Genomic DNA, 20,167 nt, shown 5'->3' on the forward strand with positions numbered 1-20,167 from the left:
ACCTCTGTGTCACTTTACTGCAACAGACAAGCAAGGCAGCTTCCCTGGAACTAATTTTGTGGCTCCCTCTGAGCCGACAAGGAGATGGAGAGTCAGACTGCTAGACAGAGGCAAGATTCCTTATTCCTTGCTAGCAAAAAACAACTTCCTTGGAAGTCCTGAGGAACAGCATTCGCTCTGGTGATGGACATGTTTTTCATAGAGAAGTAGCATGAATACTATTTGGGGAAGACACTGGCAAACCACCCCGTATTGAGTCTGCCATGAAAAGGCTGGAGGGCGTTACCCCAAGGGTCAGACATGACCCTGTGCTTGCTCAGGGGATACCTTTACCTTTACCTTTAGTATGAATACAGTGCCCACTTTTGCAACTCTTTAAAAATAAATCAGCCAAATAGGTAGATTGAAATACTCTCCAAATCTGCAGAGCCCGAGATCATTGGATTCTGGTTCTGAGCTCTGATTGCCTGAGGGTCACAGGCTGCCTGGAGGCCTGACAAGGGTTTTCAACCCAGCCTCCCTTGGGAGGTTCTTGTGGGGAGGAAACAGGGTTGGTGGGAGAAGTTTGTTAATCTGAACTCCCAGGCAGGCAGCTGGTGCCCTCTCTCACACACAGACACACAAAATAGGAATTCAGACAGATGGGAAAGGCCACAGTTACTGGACTGGGGGAAGATACCAGTAAACTCCGAGACTCTTTGCCAAACATCTTAGCAAAAACTCTTGCTTGCTACACCTCTCTGTGGAAATGCCCACGCTGGACACATGTCCTTGGTTAAGACTTCCAAATCTTTTGGAGATCTATGATATGGGGAATGTTCCTGTCAAACAAGAAAAGATGGGAGATGCTTAACAAAATTTGAGATCAAGGACAACTTTAAGTCTAACAAAGATTTATCCAAGGCATGAGCTTTGGTGTGCACACAAGCTGCCTCCAACAATGGAACAGGGATCATAAGAGTAGATATAAGGAGAAAGGAAATTAGTAGTAAATTAGTAAGCAGCGTCACAACACCCTAAATACGTAGTATGATAATCCCTTGCTAGAAAAGCAGATTAGTCAGTTCAGTTGTCAAACTCCAGGGGAACTGATCAGAATAGCCTGGAGATGTGCTGAAATACTGAGGGGTCCTCAGGTCCCCCCCCCCCCCGGGAGGCTGGCATTCTGAGCCAGAGTAAGCAAGCCTGAGCTTTTCATGAACCCAGCGATTACTTAAGAGCTCTTAAAAAGGTAAAGGTATCCCCTGTGCAAGCACCAGGTAATGTCTGACCCTTGGGGTGATGCCCTCCAGCGTTTTCATGGCAGACTCAATACGGGGTGTTTTGCCAGTGCCTTCCCCAGTCATTACCGTTTACCCCCCAGCAAGCTGAGTACTCATTTTACCGACCTCGGAAGGATGGAAGGCTGAGTCAACCTCGAGCCGGCTGCTGGGATCAAACTCCCAGCCTTATGGGCAGAGCTTTCAGACTGCATGTCTGCTGCCTTACCACTCTGCGCCACAAGAGGCTCTTACAGACATTGAAATGAATATTGTGAATTCTCTGAAAGTGACATGTTGCTGCTCTAATCATGACAGCAAGCTTCAAGAATGATCATTTCTCATCCCCCATTGTATGAAGTCCTCTCTGTATGAAAATTATGTGTAATAAATGCAAGCCATTGTTCAAGGTTTGAGTCCAGTAGTGCTTTAAAGAGCAACAAAGCTTCGTTCTGAGCATGAGCTTCCGTGTGCTTCATCAGGTGCGCGTCTGCTGTTCTCCGCAAGGGAAGGCCTGGGTGTCTCTGCCCTACGATTGGCCAGCTCAGTCACTGTTTATGCATTTATTTTCATATTTCTAGACCACCCCTGTGGGCACAGCTGTCTCAGGGCAGCTTACAACATAGTTAAAAGTACAATAGCAGTTAAAAACATTAGGACAATTAAACTGCCAAGCAATTGGCTATCTCTAGTTTGTTTTTCTGGCTGGGGCAGGCAGGGAGCTGTTGGGGGGGGGGCATTTATTGTTGGTCCAAACTGAACTCAACCATAAACCTGGCAGAACTGGGTTAGTTCTGTTGGGGCCCTGATGTTCTCGGGGAACTAATTTCACTAGGCAGGGCCAAGGGCAGCGGGGCCATTTGGGGCCAGGGATTACCAGGAGACTAAGTGCCCTCCAGGGGACATATTCCTACAGGCAGTCCATGAGATAAGCCGGGCCCAGACCACATATGGTCTTTCAGGTAAGAACCAAAACCCTGAAGCCAACACGGAACTCCACTGGGAGCCAATGCAGCTGTCCCAGGACCGGTCGAATAGGGGCCCTCCATGGTGTCCTAGAGAGGACGTGTGTGGCAGCATTTGGGACCCCTTGTGATGTCCGGGATAGGCTCAAGGGGAGGCCCGGTAGAGCGAGGTCTGGAGGCCACCGCTGCATGGCTCGCTGGGAGCCGGAAGGCCTGCCTTGGATTCCTGCAGCTCGAAGCCTGGCAGCGTGTGCAGCGGACATTTGTCCGGCCCGGCGGGGCCCGGCCAAGGCGGCCTGGCCACTCATGCCCTCGGGCCCGCTGCAGTGGCGGCCAGGAGCCAGGAACGGCGCAACTGGGCAGCGGTGCCCTTCCCCCTCCTCGCCCGCCCGCGCGGTTTTTGGGCGGGGAGGCGCCGGCAACCCGGAGACGTGCGCGGAGCTCCGCCCGGCTGGCTGGCTGGCTGTGCGCGCTGGGCTCGGCCGGCCTCTCGCGGGCGGGCGGGCGGACAGGGGCTGGCGGGTGCGGCGCGTCCGGGGCTGCCTCGGGGGGGAGGAGGCAGAGGCGGAGGAAGGGGGGGGAGCGACGGGGCCGCCGCATGCGCCGGACTGCGCCCGAGACCCCGCCGGAGCTGTGCCCGCCGCGCGCGCCGCCTCCTCCATGGGCAGCTCCCACCTGCTCAACAAGGGCCTGCCGCTCGGTGAGTCACGCGGGGACCGAGGGAGGGGAGCGCGCCCGCCAGCCAAACGCCCGCCCGCCCCCGCCGCGGGCTACATTGTTGCCGCCTCGGCCTCCGCCTCGCCCGCCCGCCTGCCCGCCTGCCTGCCTGCCTTTGTGTCGCCTGGGCCCGGGCGGGCGGGGGGCGGGCGGGCTTTGTGTCTGGGCGAGGGGCCCTCTCCCCCCTCCCCTCGCTCGCTCGCTCGCTCGGTGGCCGCGGCTGGCCGAGGGGCTCCGGCCTCTTTTGTGTAACCCGAGCCGGGCGCTGCGCCGGAGAAAGGCCGGGCCGGCCTAGGCCGCCTCCGGGCAAGGAAGACAGGGCCCTGCCGTCGCCCCGCGCCCTCGCCCTCTCCCGCCCAGCGTCCCGGGCGCACGGTAAGCGGGCTGCCCCCCAACCCCCGGCGGGGCCGCGGAGCAGCAAGAGGGCCGGGAGGGCCGCCGCTGGATGGCTGGCTGGCGGGGCCTGCGAGCCCGGGGAGGCGCGGCGGGCCGTGGCCGGAAGAGGCTGCCCGGAGGCTCGAGGCGCGGCCCGGGGGAGGAGGAGGAGGCGGCGGCGGCCAGGGGCCCGAGGTCTCTCGAGGTCGCTGCTGTGGCCCCGACGGCGGAGGAGGAAAAGGCGCAAGAGGCCGCCGGGCGCCCCGGGGCTGAGCAGGCCCCGCCACCTGGCAGGCAGGGAGGCCGGCCGGCCGGCCACGGCTCCCCCCGCGCCCGCCTCGCCGCTCCAGGGTTCGGCAGAGGGCAGCAGGCGTGGTGCGCGGCTCGCGAGGGCCAGGCGGAGGGCAGCTGCAGCAGCCTCATAGCGTGGGCAGCGGAGCCGCAACGGAGTTGTCGAGGAGATGTTTTAGGGCCGCCCCATGGGGTGTCTAATCCCTGGGACAGGGATGCTAGGCAGACCCCCTTGGAGTTCCACTAGTCGATTTAAGGTTGCCTGCTTTTAAGTGGCCCATTCACTTAAATCGACATGAATGCTTAATGACACCGTGCTTTGGGGGAGTTTCAGTGTGTGACCGGTCTAGAGAAATATCTAATGATATAAATTTAAACTAAATCATAATAATTCCTTAGATATTCTTATTTGCTTTGGGAGGTCATTGTTACTGGCATTTCTTTTATGATTGAGAAGAGCTGGTTAACTAATATTTCATACCATTATTAACATTTCATTGGCATTTTATACATAATAAAAAGAAAGCATAGTATATACATTTTGCACATTGAAATCCTTATCCATCCATCCATCCATGGTTTCCATGGTTCCTCTACATATTTGTGGAACAGCCTGGGGGGTGGAACATATCCGGCTGTCCAAGTTGGAATAGGGCCAATCAGGGTGCAATCAGCTGGCTGCACTCTGATTGGACAGAGACAGAGAGAGACACACAGAGCCCTGCCAGACCGAACACAAGCCCTCATTCCCTCCTATTGCTCCTGCTGTGAGAGAGGCAGAGAGAGACACAGAGAGAGCCGCCCCTGCTGTGAGGGAAGGAGAGAGACACAGACAGAGAGAGCTGCCCCAAACTGCACACCAGCCCTGCTTCCCTCCTAAGCACAAACCCTCATTACCTGCTCCGCCTCCTGCTGCAAGGCACACCAGAGGGAGAGAGAGACACACAGATATCTGCACCTCCCAGTGTCCCCTGGGTCCTAGCGTCCATTGCATTCCTGCTTGCAATGGGCTTTCTTGTTAGTATAGTTGAAAGAAATCATGGACCCATCCTTCCCCTCTCTCACACTCATATCTCCCATCAATTAGTTGGAGTAAATAAATCTAGAATGACAACAGATTGCTGCTGCATCTTGGATAAGTAACAGGAAAACATCAGAAGACCACTGCTGGACCACTGCCGAGGCCTTCCTAAGAACATCAAAAGAGCCCTGATGGATCAGACCAGGGAGAGTCCATCTAGTCCAGCCTCCCGCCTCACACAGTGGTTGACCAATTCCTCTGGATGTCCAGCAGCAGAGCAGAGAGGCCATGGTCTTCCTAAGAACCTCAGAACAGCCCTGCTGGATCAGACCAATAAGTCATTGAGTCCAGCCTCCCGTCTCACACAGGGGCCAACCAGTTCCCCTGGAGGGCCAACAACGGCCAAGAGGCTGAGGCCTTCCCCTGAGGTTGCCTCCTGGTTCTGGCATTGAAAGGTTTAGTGCCTCTGATTGTCCCACCACAGTCATCGGGCCATTGATACTAACCTACCTAGTCACCTTTTAGTCATGGGATGGAAACCGTAAAAACCACCACTGAAATATCTGTAAGTAGCTTTAAAAATGCCCACGAAGAATAAACATTCCAAGGATTGGCCTCCGAGGTTTTCACTTTTCACTATATGCTTTATTTGGACCTGGTGGAAGGAGCTCCCGGAAGAGCTGAGGGCCATGTAGAAGCTTCTGCCGTTCTGCAGGGCCTGTAAGACGGAGCTCTTCCGCCAGGTCTATGGTTGAGGCTAGGGAAGAGCTGGACCCCCCCCCCCAGGTTCTTCTGAGGCTCGTTTGATGGGGACTAAGGTGTCATTGACCCCCCTTTTTCTGCCCCCCTTGGGAGGTTATATTAGGGGAATGGGGCTTAGTTATCTTGCGATTCCACTGCGTCTTGTGTATTTTGACTGTTTTGTGCACTTTTATTTGACTGTAATTTTTGGTTGTGTTTTAAGGGTTAGTTTTATTGGGGGGTTTTATGCAACCCACCACAAGCCTTATAGGGAGTGGCAGGTAAGAAATTTAGTAATAGCAATAGTAATAATAATCTGAGTCATGTGAGGCTGAGAGCTTTCTACCTTTATGCCATAGTGCAGTGGTCCCCAACCCCCAGGCCGGGGACTGGTACCGGTCTGTGGATCAGTGGGTACCGGGCCGTGGCTCCTTCTCATCCTCCCCCCCAGCTGCTGCCTCAGGGGATGCTCTGCCACTCTGCCGCCAGTGCTCTCCAGTGGCAACCATGGCTGGGACTCCCCCTCAGCGTGGCACTGCACAGCTGCTGCTAGCAGCACCCCCCAGTGGGCGGCGGGAAGTCAGGGGCAGTGGCAGGAAAGCAAGTGGAGCAGGGGCTCAGGCAGTGGCGATGTCCCTCGGCAAAAGACTACCCTCCCCCCAGGCCTTACAATTGTCAAGCGTTGACTGTTCCCCAGTGATAAAAAGGTTGGGGACCACTGCCATAGTGTATTCAGCTTCCTCCTGGCAAGTAGATGGGGAAGAAATTGAGGTAGTGACAGATTTTATTTTCCTAGGCTCCAAGATCACTGCAAATGGGGACTGCAGCAAAGAAATTAAAAGATGCTTGCTCCTGGGGAGGAGAGCTATGGCAAATCTAGACAGCATCCTAAAAAGCAGAGACATCACCCTGCCAACAAAATTGCATCTGGTCAAGGCTATGGTCTTCCCAGTTGCAATGTATGGCTGAGAAAGTTGGACCATAAGGAAGGCCGAGCATCAAAGAATTGAGGCTTTTGAACTCTGGTGCTGGAGAAGACTCTTGCGAGTCCCTTGGACTGCAAGGCAAACAAACCGGTCAGTCCTAGAGGAGATCAGCCCTGACTGCTCCTTAGAAGGCCAGATCCTGAAGATGAAACTCAAATACTTTGGCCACCCCATGAGAAGGAAGGACTCCCTGGAGAAGAGCCTAATGCTGGGAGCGATTGAGGGCAAAAGAAGAAGGGGACGACAGAGAATGAGGTGGCTGGATGGAGTCACTGAAGCAGTAGGTGCAAACTTAAATGGACTCCGGGGAATGGTAGAGGACAGGAAGGCCTGGGGGATCATTGTCCATGGGGTCGCGATGGGTCGGACACGACTTCGCAACTAACAACAACAAATTCAGCTTCTGTGCACCTGAGTACTGTGTTTGTTCACCTTACAGGAAAATGGCTAGCAGTCTCAGGGATTTAAAATGCAGCTCAGAATAAATTTGGCAATAAATGGTGGCTCAGAAGATTAGCTACTGCCCCAGCACTGACCAGAAGGGAACCACCTTCTCCTGTTCAGTAGACTAGAGGTCAAGGTCACTAAGCCAGCCTTACTTACCTTACTTATTTGGTATCGCAGAGATTTTTAAATGACCCTAGACGGATTAAAGGCAGGCCAAAGAAGATGGGGTGGAGCAGGCCTCTAGTCTAATAAACCAAAGAAGTTCTGCTTGCTCATGTTGCTGGACCTGCTTCGGTCTCAGTTGTATGAATCTAACTTAGCTCCGAAGACGAAATACGAAGCTTCCAGGTTGAGCATTGGATTTGAAACTGCCCTCGGATGTTCTCACTGAGAAGATTGCAGGCCGGCTGCTGGAAGGACAGCTCCCACTGGCAGCCCTAGAGGAAGGCCTGGTCTAAGCCACAGTCTCAAGGTCTTGAATGCCACCTTACGACCCACGAGGCTCCAAACTGAGAACATTTCCTAGGAGAAGGCCCAGAATCTCTTTTCTGTGCTGCTGGGCAGGGGTTAGTCAGTTGAAAGATCCCTCAAGAGCTTTGCACGCCTCTTGAGCAGAACATTTTCTGAATGCCAAGTTCTCAATATAATCAGGTAACCAAAAAGGCTGACCAGAGGCCTAACTAGGAGCTAGCCTGCCTGTAGCAGCAGGGGAGGAGCCTTCAGGAGTCACTGGTCAATGCTTCAGATGCTCAATAACAGAATAAATGCTGTGCTAATAGATTATATATGATAAATTAACAGAGATTTAAATATATTACAAATAGTGAAAAAAATCCATTAAAACTAAATGCATTTCAGCCATGAGGTCTTCCTCAGTGGTACAGATTAAAATACAGTGAAAGGTTGTATTTTACTTCCTGAATATAAATATGCACAACATAGAGCTGTGATTCATACTGACCTTTCTTACTCAGATATTTGGGCCTGGAATGACAATCATCTGAAAAATTATTTTGGGTGGCTCTAATTTATTCCAGTCATAAAGGAGGGAATTATCTAGTTAATGAACTGGTCCTACTTTTTTTTTTTAAGGGGAGAAGTGATGTATTTTTATATAATTTATGATAGCACAAAGTTTGAGTCCTGCCAACAGAGTATTTGCATACACACAAAAGCTCAATCGCAGAATTATACTTTATTGTCCTTAAGGTGCCACTGGACTCAAACCACCTGAATATATTTAGTCTGTAATCGGGTTGTTATGTCAGCCTTCTTGGTTACCTGTTTTGGGGGTTTTTTTCCCCTGGATGGAGGTATTTTCTTCCCCTTTCTCTTTTGGTTTCTCAGCATACAAAAACCAACATAGTTTCACATTAGGTCGTGTAGAATTGCCATGACATTTCTTCTTTGTATAGCAGAAATACTTCTTAAATATCAATACATTGACAAACCCATTGGAGTCTGCAGACTTCCAACAAAAAATAATACACCAAAGGAACATCAGCCAGCTTCCTGGGGAAATGCATTATTTGAAATCTGACAGTTCCATTGGTTTTTGTGCAAAGACAAGCACATCAGAGGCTGCAGCTGAAGGACCAGGTGGGGCTTCTTGCTTCCTAGGCCAGAACACAGCTGTGGTGTCGCTCTCGGCCTCTGGGTTTGCATTGTTCCAAGGCTGTAAAATCCTGCAGCACCTGGCAACCGTAACAGCACTGCAGTCAGATTCTGAAACCTCCTGTCCCCTGCCAATATTAATGAACATTTAGTAAGGCATTACACAAAGGAGAATGCAGCAGAACTGCCCAGGAGGAGCAAAAAACAGCAAATCACCATTTAGTTCCTGTGTGGGGTCTACAGCAGATACAAGTTCCCTGAAACACTGTAACAGAGAACTAGGAGACAGTTCCAGTCATAGCAGGCAGTGTCTCTCTACAGTAACAAAACCACAGGATTTTGCTATAGTTGTAATTCAAGTAGTGTTGCACAGAATTCTGAAATGGGATTGTAGAAGTGGAAATAGGAGGAGAATTGAAGTCAGGAGTGTGGGAAAGATGATGCGGATAAAGTAAGAGTATGTGTGGGGGTGTTGTTAGGGGCCTTATAAGGAGGGAGGGCAGCTGCTCTTAGTTTCCTGAAAGCAGAGGGAGGGGAGGCTCTGCCACATTCACTGTGGGTCCAGCCCCGCTGAGAATCATAGAATCCTAGATTTGGAAGATCCCTCCAGGGTCATCTCGTCCAACTCCCTACACAATGCAGGACACTCACAACTCCCTGCCCAGCCACAGTGACCCCAAATTCATGCACAAGTGATTCCCCCCCACCTAAAAATCTCCAGAATGCAGCCTGGCCTGGAGGGAATTCACCTCCCATCCCACAGTGGTGATCAGCGATTCCCTGGGTGTGCAAGGAAGGGCCCCAAGAGACAAACCGTGGCCCAGCCCTTCCTGCCCACCCACTCACCATCTGCCTAAGTTTATAACATCAGCATTTCTGTGAGGTGCCTATCTAGCCCCTGCTTCCAAGACTTCCTAAGGAGAATCCGCCATCTCCTGAGAAAGCATGTTCCACTGAGGAGCCGTCCTGTCAGGAACTTTTTCTGTGTGTTTAGCCAAAAATTATTTTGAATTAATTTCGGCCCATTGGTTCTGACTGACCCTTTGGGTCATAAGAAAAGAACTCTGTTCCATCTTCTATAATGACAGCCCTTCAAATATTTGAAGATGGTTATCAGATCCTCTCTAGGCTAAACAGACCAAGCTCCCCCAACCTTTCCTCATATGTCTTGGTCTCCAAACCCTCCACCATCTTTGTTGTCCTCCTCTGGACACGTTCCAGTTTGTCTACATCCCTCTTCAACTGGGGTGCCCAAAACTGAACACAGGACTCCAAGTGAGGCCGAACCAGAGCAGAGGAAAGCGGTACCATCACCTCCCGTGATTTGGACAGGATACTCCGTTTGATACAGCCCAAAATTTCATTTCCCTTTTTAGCCACTGAGTTTTTGTTTTTTGTTTATTTAAAACATTTTAATGCCACCTTTCCCTGCAATCAGGATTTACAAGGCAGCAAACAGAAAAAGAATTAAAACCTTAGGCAATTGAAATACAATTAAAAATCATAAAATAATCCAAAACAGCATACTCAAAGGAGGGCCAGGAACTGGAATTGAACCTATGCCAGATAAAACACAAACCTGCTGGCCAAAAACACCAAGAGAGGGAGTCCTGTGAATCTCCCTGGTTTGGATTTAACCACGGGACCCTTTGGCCAGCTAGTGTTGCTGGAAAGGCAGCTTTTGGGCAAGTGAACTACCGCCAAGGAACAGGATCTCTGCACAAGAGTCACTCAGTAATGTGGGTTTCCTGGAAAAATAGGAACAAGACAATTAGAAAGATTTGGAGCATGATCTAATTTTGCTTTTTTTAAAAACAAATATTTTAAAAAACATTTTAGAAGTATGCTGTGTTTATTTTATGTCCCAATAGCAACAAATACTTCAGCTGAAATATTTTATTAGGAAAAAAGTCAAGTATGATTTAACTGTTACATTTAAACAAATTCAGCGTTTTTGCAGACATTATTAAAATGTACTTCCTTTACATTAATATATATATATATATACTAGGAACAAAGCCCATTTTTAAAAATGGGCATGTGGAGGGTTGGAAAGAAGGCAGCGGGGGCAGGCGCAGCGCAGGAAGCCCAACAGGCCCGGCAGGCTCCAGGCCGGGTCCGGAGCGCCCATTGCAGCAAAGGGACAGTGTAGCCGCGGCTGTGCCACGGCCAGGCTGTCCCTTTGCCGGGCTGAAGCTGGGAGGGCCACCCGGTAATGGGTAATGGCGGAGGTCAGGGCGGGCGATGTGTGTGGGGGTGTCGGCAGGCATTTTGCGCCTGCCGACTCATCAGTCAGGGCCAAGGGGCCGATTGGCCCCTTGGCGGCGGACTGACAACCAGAGGGCCCAATTGGGCCTTCTGGTTGTCAATCCAGGGGGAAGGGGCCAATGGCCACCCTTCCCCATCCCAGACAGGGCCCACCTCAAGGGCCTTTACGGCTTTATTTCTACCACTCCCGTGGAGTGGTTTAAAGATATATATGTAAGTGTAAAGCCCGAAGGCCCTGAGAAGTGTTGACAGACTAATTTTAGCAAACACCATGAATCACACATGACAGGTGATGAGTATTGGTGGCCCCTGTGCCCCCTCCTCTATTTTAGCAGAATTTCATTCTCATGCACCTCAGTCAGTCTAGCTACACTTCTTCATAGCATCACTGACATGACTTGTTAGTTCCATATCAGTTTGGGGACAGAAATATGCTTCCCACTATAAAAGTGAAAACATACAAATAAGAATTTTAGTTTTGATTTTAATTTGATCTAGCTAGTGAGGTTAATTTATACCTTTATTGTTCAGTTTAGATTATAATATGTATTTGTAGTTTTGTTCCTTTCTCCTCATTTTGAAACAATAAAATTACCATTGGATACTTACCATGAGGGGTCCTTCTCCTCTAAAGGAAAAAAGGACATCATCTGGGTGATTTCCACCATTCCATCAGGGAGGCAGGACTTTAAGTTCTTCTTCCTGTCCTCATCAGGTAGAAGTCTCCTAGAGGTCAGCTCGGCAGCTCCAACAGCATCTATTTCTAAAAATTCTAACTGACAACATAGAATCATAGAGTTGGAAGAGACCTCCAGGGTCATCTAGTCCAACCCCCCTGCACTATGCAGGACACTCACAACTACCTGCGAGGATCTTCAATTGCCAGGAAAAACAAACTTGTGACTTTGAAGTAAAATATTTCATTTATTGAGCAGGAAAGTATATTCATCAAAACATTGTCAAAACTGGGACCCAAGATACAGGTCTTCACATAGATTCCCCCTCCTGCAGGAATCCAGATAAGAGGGAGACCATCACAAAGCCACAACACTCAGATAAATGATTCTTCAAGAAGATGATGAAACATTTACAGGCACCCTTTGGGTGCCATCTGTCAACCAGTTCTCGATCCACCTAACAGTACTAGGATCCATACTGCATTTTGCCAACTTGCCAATAAGAATATTATGGGGAACCCTATCAAAAGCCTTACTGAAATCAAGGTAAACTATGTCCACAGCATTCCCATTTACTAACAAGTTAGTAACTTTTTCCAAAAAAAGAGATCAGGTTAGTCTAACATGTCTTGTTTTTGAGAAAGCCATGCTGACTCTTAGTAATTGCAACCATCTGCTCTAACTTCTCAAGGACCGACTGTTCGATGATTGATCCCAGGACAAAAGCATCCATCTTTGGTTATACACCTGGATGCAAGGGACAGAGTGTTGAACTCCAGAACAGAGCAAGTCACAATTAAACTACTTCATTGGAAGAAAGCAAACTGATCAGAAAGAAAACATTAAAAAAGCATATGATGAACCAGAATAGAATAATAGAATCATGGACTTGGAATTCACAACTACCTGCCCACCCGTAGTGACCCCAGTTTCATGCCCAAGTGATCCCCCACCACCAAAAATCTCCAGAATCCAGCCTGGCCTGGAGGCAATTCACCTACCATCCCAAAGTGGTGATCAGCAATTCCCTGTGTATGCAAGGAATCATAGAATCAGAGTTGGAAGGGGCCATACAAGCCATCTAGTCCAACCCCCTGCTCAACGTAGGATCAGCCCAAAGCATTCTAAAGCATCCAAGAAAAGTGTGTATCCAACCTTTTCTTGAAGACTGCCAGTGAGGGGGAGCTCACCACCTCCTTAGGCAGCCTATTCCACTGCTGAACTACTCTGACTGTGAAAATATTTTTCATGATATCTAGCCTATATCGTTGTACTTGAAGTTTAAACCCATTACTGCGTGTCCTCTCCTCTGCAGCCAGCAGAAACAGCATCCTGCCCTCCTCCAAATGACACCCTTTCAAATACTTAGAGGGCTATCATGTCCCCTCTCAACCTCCTTTTCTCCAGGCTGAACATTTCCAAGTCCCTCAACCTATCTTCATAGGGCTTGGTCCCTTGGCCCCAGATCATCTTCGTCGCTCTCATAGAATCATGGAATCATAGAGTTGGAAGGGGCCATACAGGCCATCTAGTCCAACCCCCTGCTCAACGCAGGATTAGCCCTAAGCATCCTAAAGCATCCAAGAAAAGTGTGTATCCAACCTTTGCTTGAAGACTTCCAGTGAGGGGGCGCTCACCACCTCCTTAGGCAGCCTATTCCACTGCTGAACTACTCTGACTGTGAAAAACTTTTTCCTGATATCTAGCCTATATCGTTGTACTTGAAGTTTAAACCCATTACTGCGTGTCCTCTCCTCTGCAGCCAGCAGAAACAGCATCCTGCCCTCCTCCAAGTGACAACCTTTCAAATACTTAAAGAGGGCTATCATGTCCTCTCTCAACCTCCTTTTCTCCAGGCTGAATATTCCCAAGTCCCTCAACCTATCTTCATAGGGCTTGGTCCCTTGGCCCCAGATCATCTTCGTCGCTCTCCTCTGTACCCTTTCAATTTTATCCACGTCCTTCTTGAAGTGAGGTCTCCAGAACTGCACACAGTACTCCAGGTGTGGTCTGACCAGTGCCATATACAATGGGACTATGACATCTTGTGATTTTGATGTGATGCCTCTGTTGATACAGCCCAAAATGGCATTTGCCTTTTTTACCGCTGCATCACACTGCCTGCTCATGTTTAGTTTACAATCCACAAGTACCCCAAGGTCTCGTTCACACACAGTGCTACCTAGAAGCGTATCCCCCATCCAGTAGGCATACTTTTCATTTTTCTGACCCAGATGCAGAACTTTACACTTATCTTTATTAAATTGCATCTTGTTCTCATTTGCCCATTTTTCCATTGTGTTCAGATCTCGTTGAACTCTGTCTCTATCTTCCGGAGTATTTGCCAGTCCTCCCAATTTGGTGTCATCTGCAAACTTGATGAGTAGTCCCTCCACCCCCTCATCTAGATCATTAATAAATATGTTAAAAAGTACCGGGCCGAGCACTGAACCCTGAGGTACTCTGCTACTCACCTCTCTCCAGTCTGATGAAACACCATTGACAACAACTCTTTGAGTGCGGTTCTCTAACCAATTCCCTATCCACCTAACGATCTGAAAATCCAGATTGCAGTCCTTCAACTTATCCATCAGAACATCATGGGGAACCTTGTCAAAAGCTTTACTAAAATCCAAGTAAATGACATCAACCAAATTTCCCCGATCCAGCAAACCTGTTACTTGGTCAAAAAAAGTAAACTAGGTTGGTCTGGCAGGACCTGTTGGAGACAAATCCATGCTGACTTCCTTGGATCACCAAATTGTCCTCCAGATGTTTGCAGATCGCTCCCTTTAATATCTGCTCCATTATCTTCTCCACAACAGAGGTCAGACTCACTGGTCTGTAGTTTCCCGGGTCATCCTTCCTCCCTTTTTTGAAGATCGGAATAACGTTTGCTCTTTTCCAGTCCTCCGGGACAGCTCCAGTCCTTATAGAGGTTCCGAAGATGATGGACAAGGGCTGTGCAAGTTCTCTGGAAAGTTCTTTGAGTACTCCTCTGTACCCTTTCAATTTTATCTACATCCTTCTTGAAGTGAGGCCTCCAGAACTGCACACAGTACTCCAGGTGTGGTCTGACCAGTGGGACTATGACATCTTGTGATTTTGATGTGATGCCTCTGTTGATACAGCCCAAAATGGCATTTGCCTTTTTTACCGCTGCATCACACTGCCTGCTCTTGTTTAGTTTACAATCCACAAGTACCCCAAGGTCTCGTTCACACACAGTGTTACCTAGAAGCGTATCTCCCATCCAGTAGGCATGCTTTTCATTTTTCTGACCCAGATGCAGAACTTTACACTTATCTTTATTAAATTGCATCTTGTTCTCATTTGCCCATTTTTCCATTGTGTTCCGATCTCGTTGAACTCTGTCTCTATCTTCTGGAGTATTTGCCAGTCCTCCCAATTTGGTGTCATCTGCAAACTTGATGAGTAGTCCCTCCACTCCCTCATCTAGATCATTAATAAATATGTTAAAAAGTACCGGGCCGAGCTCCGAACCCTGAGGTACCCCGCTACTCACCTCTTTCCAGTGTGATGAAACACCATTGACAACAACTCTTTGAGTGCGATTCTCTAACCAATTCCCTATCCACTTAACTATCTGAAAATCCAGATTGCAGTCCTTCAACTTATCCATCAGAACATCATGGGGAACCTTGTCAAAAGCTTTACTAAAATCCAAGTAAATGACATCAACCGAATTTCCACGATCCAGCAAACCTGTTACTTGGTCAAAAAAGGAAACCAGGTTGGTCTGGCAGGACCTGTTGGAGACAAATCCATGCTGACTTCCTTGGATCACCAAATTGTCCTCCAGATGTTTGCAGATCGCTCCCTTTAATATCTGCTCCATTATCTTCCCCACAACAGAGGTCAGACTCACTGGTCTGTAGTTTCCCGGGTCATCCTTCCTCCCTTTTTTGAAGAAGAAGAAGAGTTGGTTCTTATATGCCGCTTTTCCCTACCTGAAGGAGTCTCAAAGCGGCTTACAGTCGCCTTCCCATTCATCTCCCCACAACAGACACGCTGTGGGGTGGGTGAGGCTGAGAGAGCCCTGATATCACTGCTTGGTCAGAACAGTTTTATCAGTGCCATGGCGAGCCCAAGGTCACCCAGCTGGTTGCATGTGGGGGAGTGCAGAATTGAACCCGGCATGCCAGATTAGAAGTCTGCACTCCTAACCACTACACCAAACTGGCTCCAGGTGTATCCCTTGCATCAAGATCAGAATAATGTTTGCTCTCTTCCAGTCCTCCGGGACATCTCCAGTCCTTAAAGAGGTCCCGAAGATGATGGACAAGGGTTGTGCAAGTTCTCTGGAAAGTTCTTTGAGCACTCTTGGGTGCATTTCATCCGGCCTGGGGGATTTGACCTCATCCAGTGCAGCTAAATGCCTCTCGACAACCTCTCTGTCCATGTCAACCTGCCACCCAGACACTATCTCTTGGCTACTGCCATCTCTAGATGTGCCTAAACCCTTTGACCTGTGGGAAAAAACAGATGTAAAATAGGCGCTGAGCCTTTCTGCTTTCTCTGCATTCTCCGTTAGAGTTTGTCCATCCACACCCAACAGGAAGGGCCACAAGAGACAAACACTGACACATCCCTTCCTGCCCACTCACCCATACTCTGCCTAAGTTCATAAAATCAGCATTTCTGTCAGATGGCTATCTAGCCTCTGCTTAAAAACTTCCAAAGAAGGTGAACATCATCTCCCTAGGAATCCTGTTCTACTGAGGAACCGCTATGTCAATAATTTCTTCTGGAGGTTTGCGAAAATATCATCTCTTAGTCATCTTCTCTCCAAGTTAAACAGACCAAGCTCTGTCAACCTTTCGTCATATGACTTGGTCTTCAAATCCCTCACCATCTTTTTAGCCTTCCCCTGGGCACGCTTCAGTTTGTCTACCTTTTAATGCCTAAAAGTAAACACACTTCTCCAAGTGAGGTCCTACCAGAACGGAGTGAAGTGGTATAATTATAAACAAAGAAAGAAATCTAGTGACGACAGCAGCATATTGGTTGAGAGGACAACCTGCCACACCAAAAGACCATCAGCTCACATGGTCTGGATACTATACTTCTTTTAATGCATCCCAAAATCCCATTTGCCTTTTTAGCCACCAAGTAAGACCTTGAGATCTTTTTCACATGTACTATTGCCAAGATCAATCTCTCCCATCCTATAGCAATGCATATGATTTTTCCTACCTGAATGAAGAATTTTACATTTATCACTATTGAATTTCATTTTAGCCTAGTTTTCTAGCCTGTCAGGATCATCCTGTATTCTGTTTCTATGTTCTGGTATGTTTGCTACCCCTCCTAGTTTATTGTCACATGCAAATTTAATAAGTACCTCCTCTATTCCTTCCTCCAAATCCAATCCAAATCATTTATAAATATTTGTTGAACAACACAGAGGCCTTGAGGCACTCCACTTGTCACTCATCTACAAGAACTTCTCATTGAAGCATGTTTCAAGACATAAATATGTATGTCAGAACCAGAAAGACGATGACTAACACTGCAATGGCCAGAAAAGAGATGCTATAGAGTACTGAACTAGTGCAGCAAAAGAAGGGGATATGGTTTAGGATGTGTCAGATTATATGCAGGAAGTAGTGCAAACCAGATCACTCCCAAATAAGGGTGTACCAGCTCCACGATTATTCTGCACGGCATGGTTAGTTCTACCAACAGAACCAAAAAATTGGAAAGAAGTCGAGCGAATGCCAGCTTCAAAAGCTAACAATGGGAAAAGGTGACACGAAGAAGTAAAGGCATTGTACAAAACCAGACTTGGACCTTGATTAAACTACCCTCTAACAAGAAAGGAATTGAATGTAAATGGTTATTTAAAGCAAAACAAGATTCTGAAGGAGATGTAGAAAGATTAGTAAGCAAAAAGGAAAGCAAGACTAGCAGCAAAAAGGATTTCTCCAAATATATGAAACATTTGGACCAGTAGTAAAATACAGAACAAGACACCACACAGTTGAAGTATTATCCCACCAACATGATGATGGCAAATAACCTTAACAACCCTTTTCAAGAGACAGCTTTGAGAACAAAGGGGTGTTGAGGTTTTGCATCCTTGCATGCAGGCACTCTGCTTGGAAGAGCAGTGCATGCTGGGAGAATTTTGTTCTGTTTTGTCAGTTAGTGTCAGTTAGAGCCAGTTAACAGAATCTCTGTGCGGCTTCCGTGAACTTGTGTGCTTGAGACAGAGTAGTGTCTCAGTAACTTACTGTAACAGAAAGAAGTGTGTTATTAACAAAGTTTATCTTAGTGGAAACATATGAGATACTGAATCATTGTTTGCTATTACAATATTACCAACTAGATTTAAAGCCCATTTTAATTGAAAATAAAATGGGCGCTAGATGCCATAGGACCCGGGCCCGACTCCCAAAGGCTTCTGCGTAGGGCTGGACTGGGTCCATGGGGCCGCAGAAGCCTTAATCCTCCTTCCCCAGCGGATAACAGAAGGCTGAAGCGGGGCCGGGGCTGGATTAGCGGGAAGCGGCCTACCTGTCTCTGGCGGCGGCGTGTCCTCATGGGACGCTGGTTGCGGGCGGGCCGGAGGTGGCCGGCCACATGGCGCATCAAGGAAGTGGTGGCCAAGGCGGCGGGCCCCGGCGGCGATGGCGAGGAGAATGCGGCGGGCCCCGACAGCGATGGCGAGTTAGCGGCAGCCTTCTCCTGGCCGCTGGAGTGGCCTCGCCACGTCTGTCATTCGGTGCGGCCGGGAGAAGGCAGAGTTGGGCGGGTGGAAAGGAGCAGGGCTTCGCACGCCTCCCCATTGCCTCCTTGGCCGCCATTGCCTCCGGCTCGATGGGGGAAAAGGAGCAGGGCCACTGCGTCTTCGACGCGGCGGCCCTGCTCCTTTCCCCGCATCGAGGCAGAGGCAATGGCGTCCAAGGAGTCAATGGGAGCGCGCCTCCCCATTGCCTCCTTGGTCCAGGATTGACACTCAGGGGAGCGAATCAGGAGCCGCTTTGCGGCTCCTGATTCGCTTCTCCCGAGTTTTTATCCCAGACAGAGCCCGCCCTAACTCCTCCCCACCAGCCCTTACTGCTTTATTTAGTCCGCGCTGCCGCAGGCGGTTTAAAGATTGAGGGGGGAAAGGAAAAGTCTGTCAGCTGTTCAAGAAATGTTCTTCATATTTGTTTGTTGTTGTTATGTGCGAAGTCGTGTCCGACCCATCGCGACCCCATGGACAATGATCCTCCAGGCCTTCCTGTCCTCTACCATTCCCCGGAGTCCATTTAAGTTTGCACCTACTGCTTCAGTGACTCCATCCATCCACCTCATTCTCTGTCGTCCCCTTCTTCTTTTGCCCTCGATCTCTCCCAGCATTAGGCTCTTCTCCAGGGAGTCCTTCCTTCTCATGAGGTGGCCAAAATATTTGAGTTTCATCTTCAGGATCTGGCCTTCTAAAGAGCAGTCAGGGCTGATCTCCTCTAGGACTGATTGGTTTGTTCGCCTTGCAGTCCAAGGGACTCGCAAGAGTCTTCTCCAGCACCAGAGTTCAAAAGCCTCAATTCTTTGACGCTCGGCCTTCCTTATGGTCCAACTTTCGCAGCCATACATTGCAACTGGGAAGACCATAGCCTTGACTAAACGCACTTTTGTTGGCAGGGTGATGTCTCTGCTTTTTAGGATGCTGTCTAGATTTGCCATAGCTTTCCTCCCCAGGAGCAAGCGTCTTTTAATTTCTTTGCTGCAGTCCCCATCTGCAGTGATCTTGGAGCCCAGGAAAATAAAATCTGTCACTATCTCCATTTCTTCCCCTTCTATTTGCCAGGAATTGAGAGGGCCGGATGCCATGATCTTTGTTTTCTTGATGTTGAGTTTCAAGCCAACTTTGGCACTCTCCTCCTTCACCCGCATCAACAGGCTCTTTAGTTCCTCTTCACTTTCTGCCATTAGAGTGGTATCATCTGCATATCTGAGGTTGTTGATATTTCTCCCTGCAATCTTGATCCCAATTTGTGACTCCTCTAATCCCGCATTTCTCATGATGTGCTCTGCATACAAGTTAAATAGGCAAGGCGACAGTATACAGCCTTGCCGAACTCCTTTCTCAATTTTGAACCAGTCAGTGATTCCATGTTCAGTTCTCACTGTTGCTTCTTGACCTGCATATAAATTTCTCAAGAGACAAATAAGATGCTCTGGTATTCCCATCTCTTTAAGAACTTGCCACAATTTGTTGTGCTCCACACAATCAAAGGCTTTAGCATAGTCAATGAAGCAGAAGTAGACGTTCTTCTGGTACTCCCTAGCTTTCTCCATGATCCAGCGTATGTTGGCAATTTGATCTCTAGTTCCTCTGCCTCTTCGAAATCCTGCCTGTACTTCTGGAAGTTCTCGGTCCACATATTGCTGGAGCCTAGCTTGTAGGATTTTGAGCATAACTTTGCTAGCATGAGAAATTAGTGCGATGGTGCGGTAGTTTGAACATTCTTTGGCATTGCCCTTCTTTGGGATTGGAATGTAAACTGACCTTTTCCAATCCTGTGGCCATTGTTGAGTTTTCCAAATTTGCTGGCATATTGAGTGTAGCACTTTTACTGCATCGTCCTTTAAGATTTTGAATAGTTCAATTGGAATGCTGTCACTACCACTAGCTTTATTGTTGCTCAGACTTCCTAAGGCCCATTTGACTTCACATTCCAGGATGTCTGGCTCCAGGTCAGTAACTACCCCATTGTGGTCATCAGGGATGTTAAGCTCGCTCTTGTATAGTTCTTCTGTATAATTTTGCCACCTTTGTTTGATCTCTTCTGCTTCT

At 48.6% G+C, this 20,167-nt stretch overlaps 1 protein-coding gene and 1 long non-coding RNA gene across 9 annotated transcripts in view; one reads left to right on the forward strand and one right to left on the reverse strand.

The window, feature by feature from the left end:
- The first annotated feature begins 2,723 nt into the window (after positions 1 to 2,723).
- CTBP1 (C-terminal binding protein 1) overlaps positions 2,724 to 20,167 on the forward strand; it is a 52,287-nt gene continuing 34,843 nt past the window's right edge. For 2 of the 8 annotated variants that reach the window (XM_077344042.1, XM_077344039.1), the window contains exon 1: positions 2,751 to 2,924. Coding sequence is in view for 2 of the 8 variants with exons in the window: in XM_077344038.1 (XP_077200153.1) it covers positions 2,885 to 2,924 (40 nt within the window). In the remaining 6 variants the exon portion in view is untranslated. Of the gene's footprint in view, positions 2,925 to 3,157; positions 3,317 to 20,167 lie in introns of those variants that run through there. The other 6 variants (XM_077344038.1, XM_077344037.1, XM_077344043.1 and 3 more) reach the window with 6 other exon arrangements.
- Positions 8,007 to 11,431, reverse strand: LOC143840467 (uncharacterized). The gene is made up of 3 exons (XR_013232201.1): positions 11,294 to 11,431; positions 9,996 to 10,164; positions 8,007 to 8,544 (listed from the first exon to the last, which is right to left on the reverse strand). It is a non-coding gene; the product is annotated as an uncharacterized LOC143840467 (long non-coding RNA).

This window comes from Paroedura picta, chromosome 6, assembly GCF_049243985.1.
Source record: "Paroedura picta isolate Pp20150507F chromosome 6, Ppicta_v3.0, whole genome shotgun sequence".
In the NCBI taxonomy this organism is placed as follows: domain Eukaryota; kingdom Metazoa; phylum Chordata; class Lepidosauria; order Squamata; family Gekkonidae; genus Paroedura; species Paroedura picta.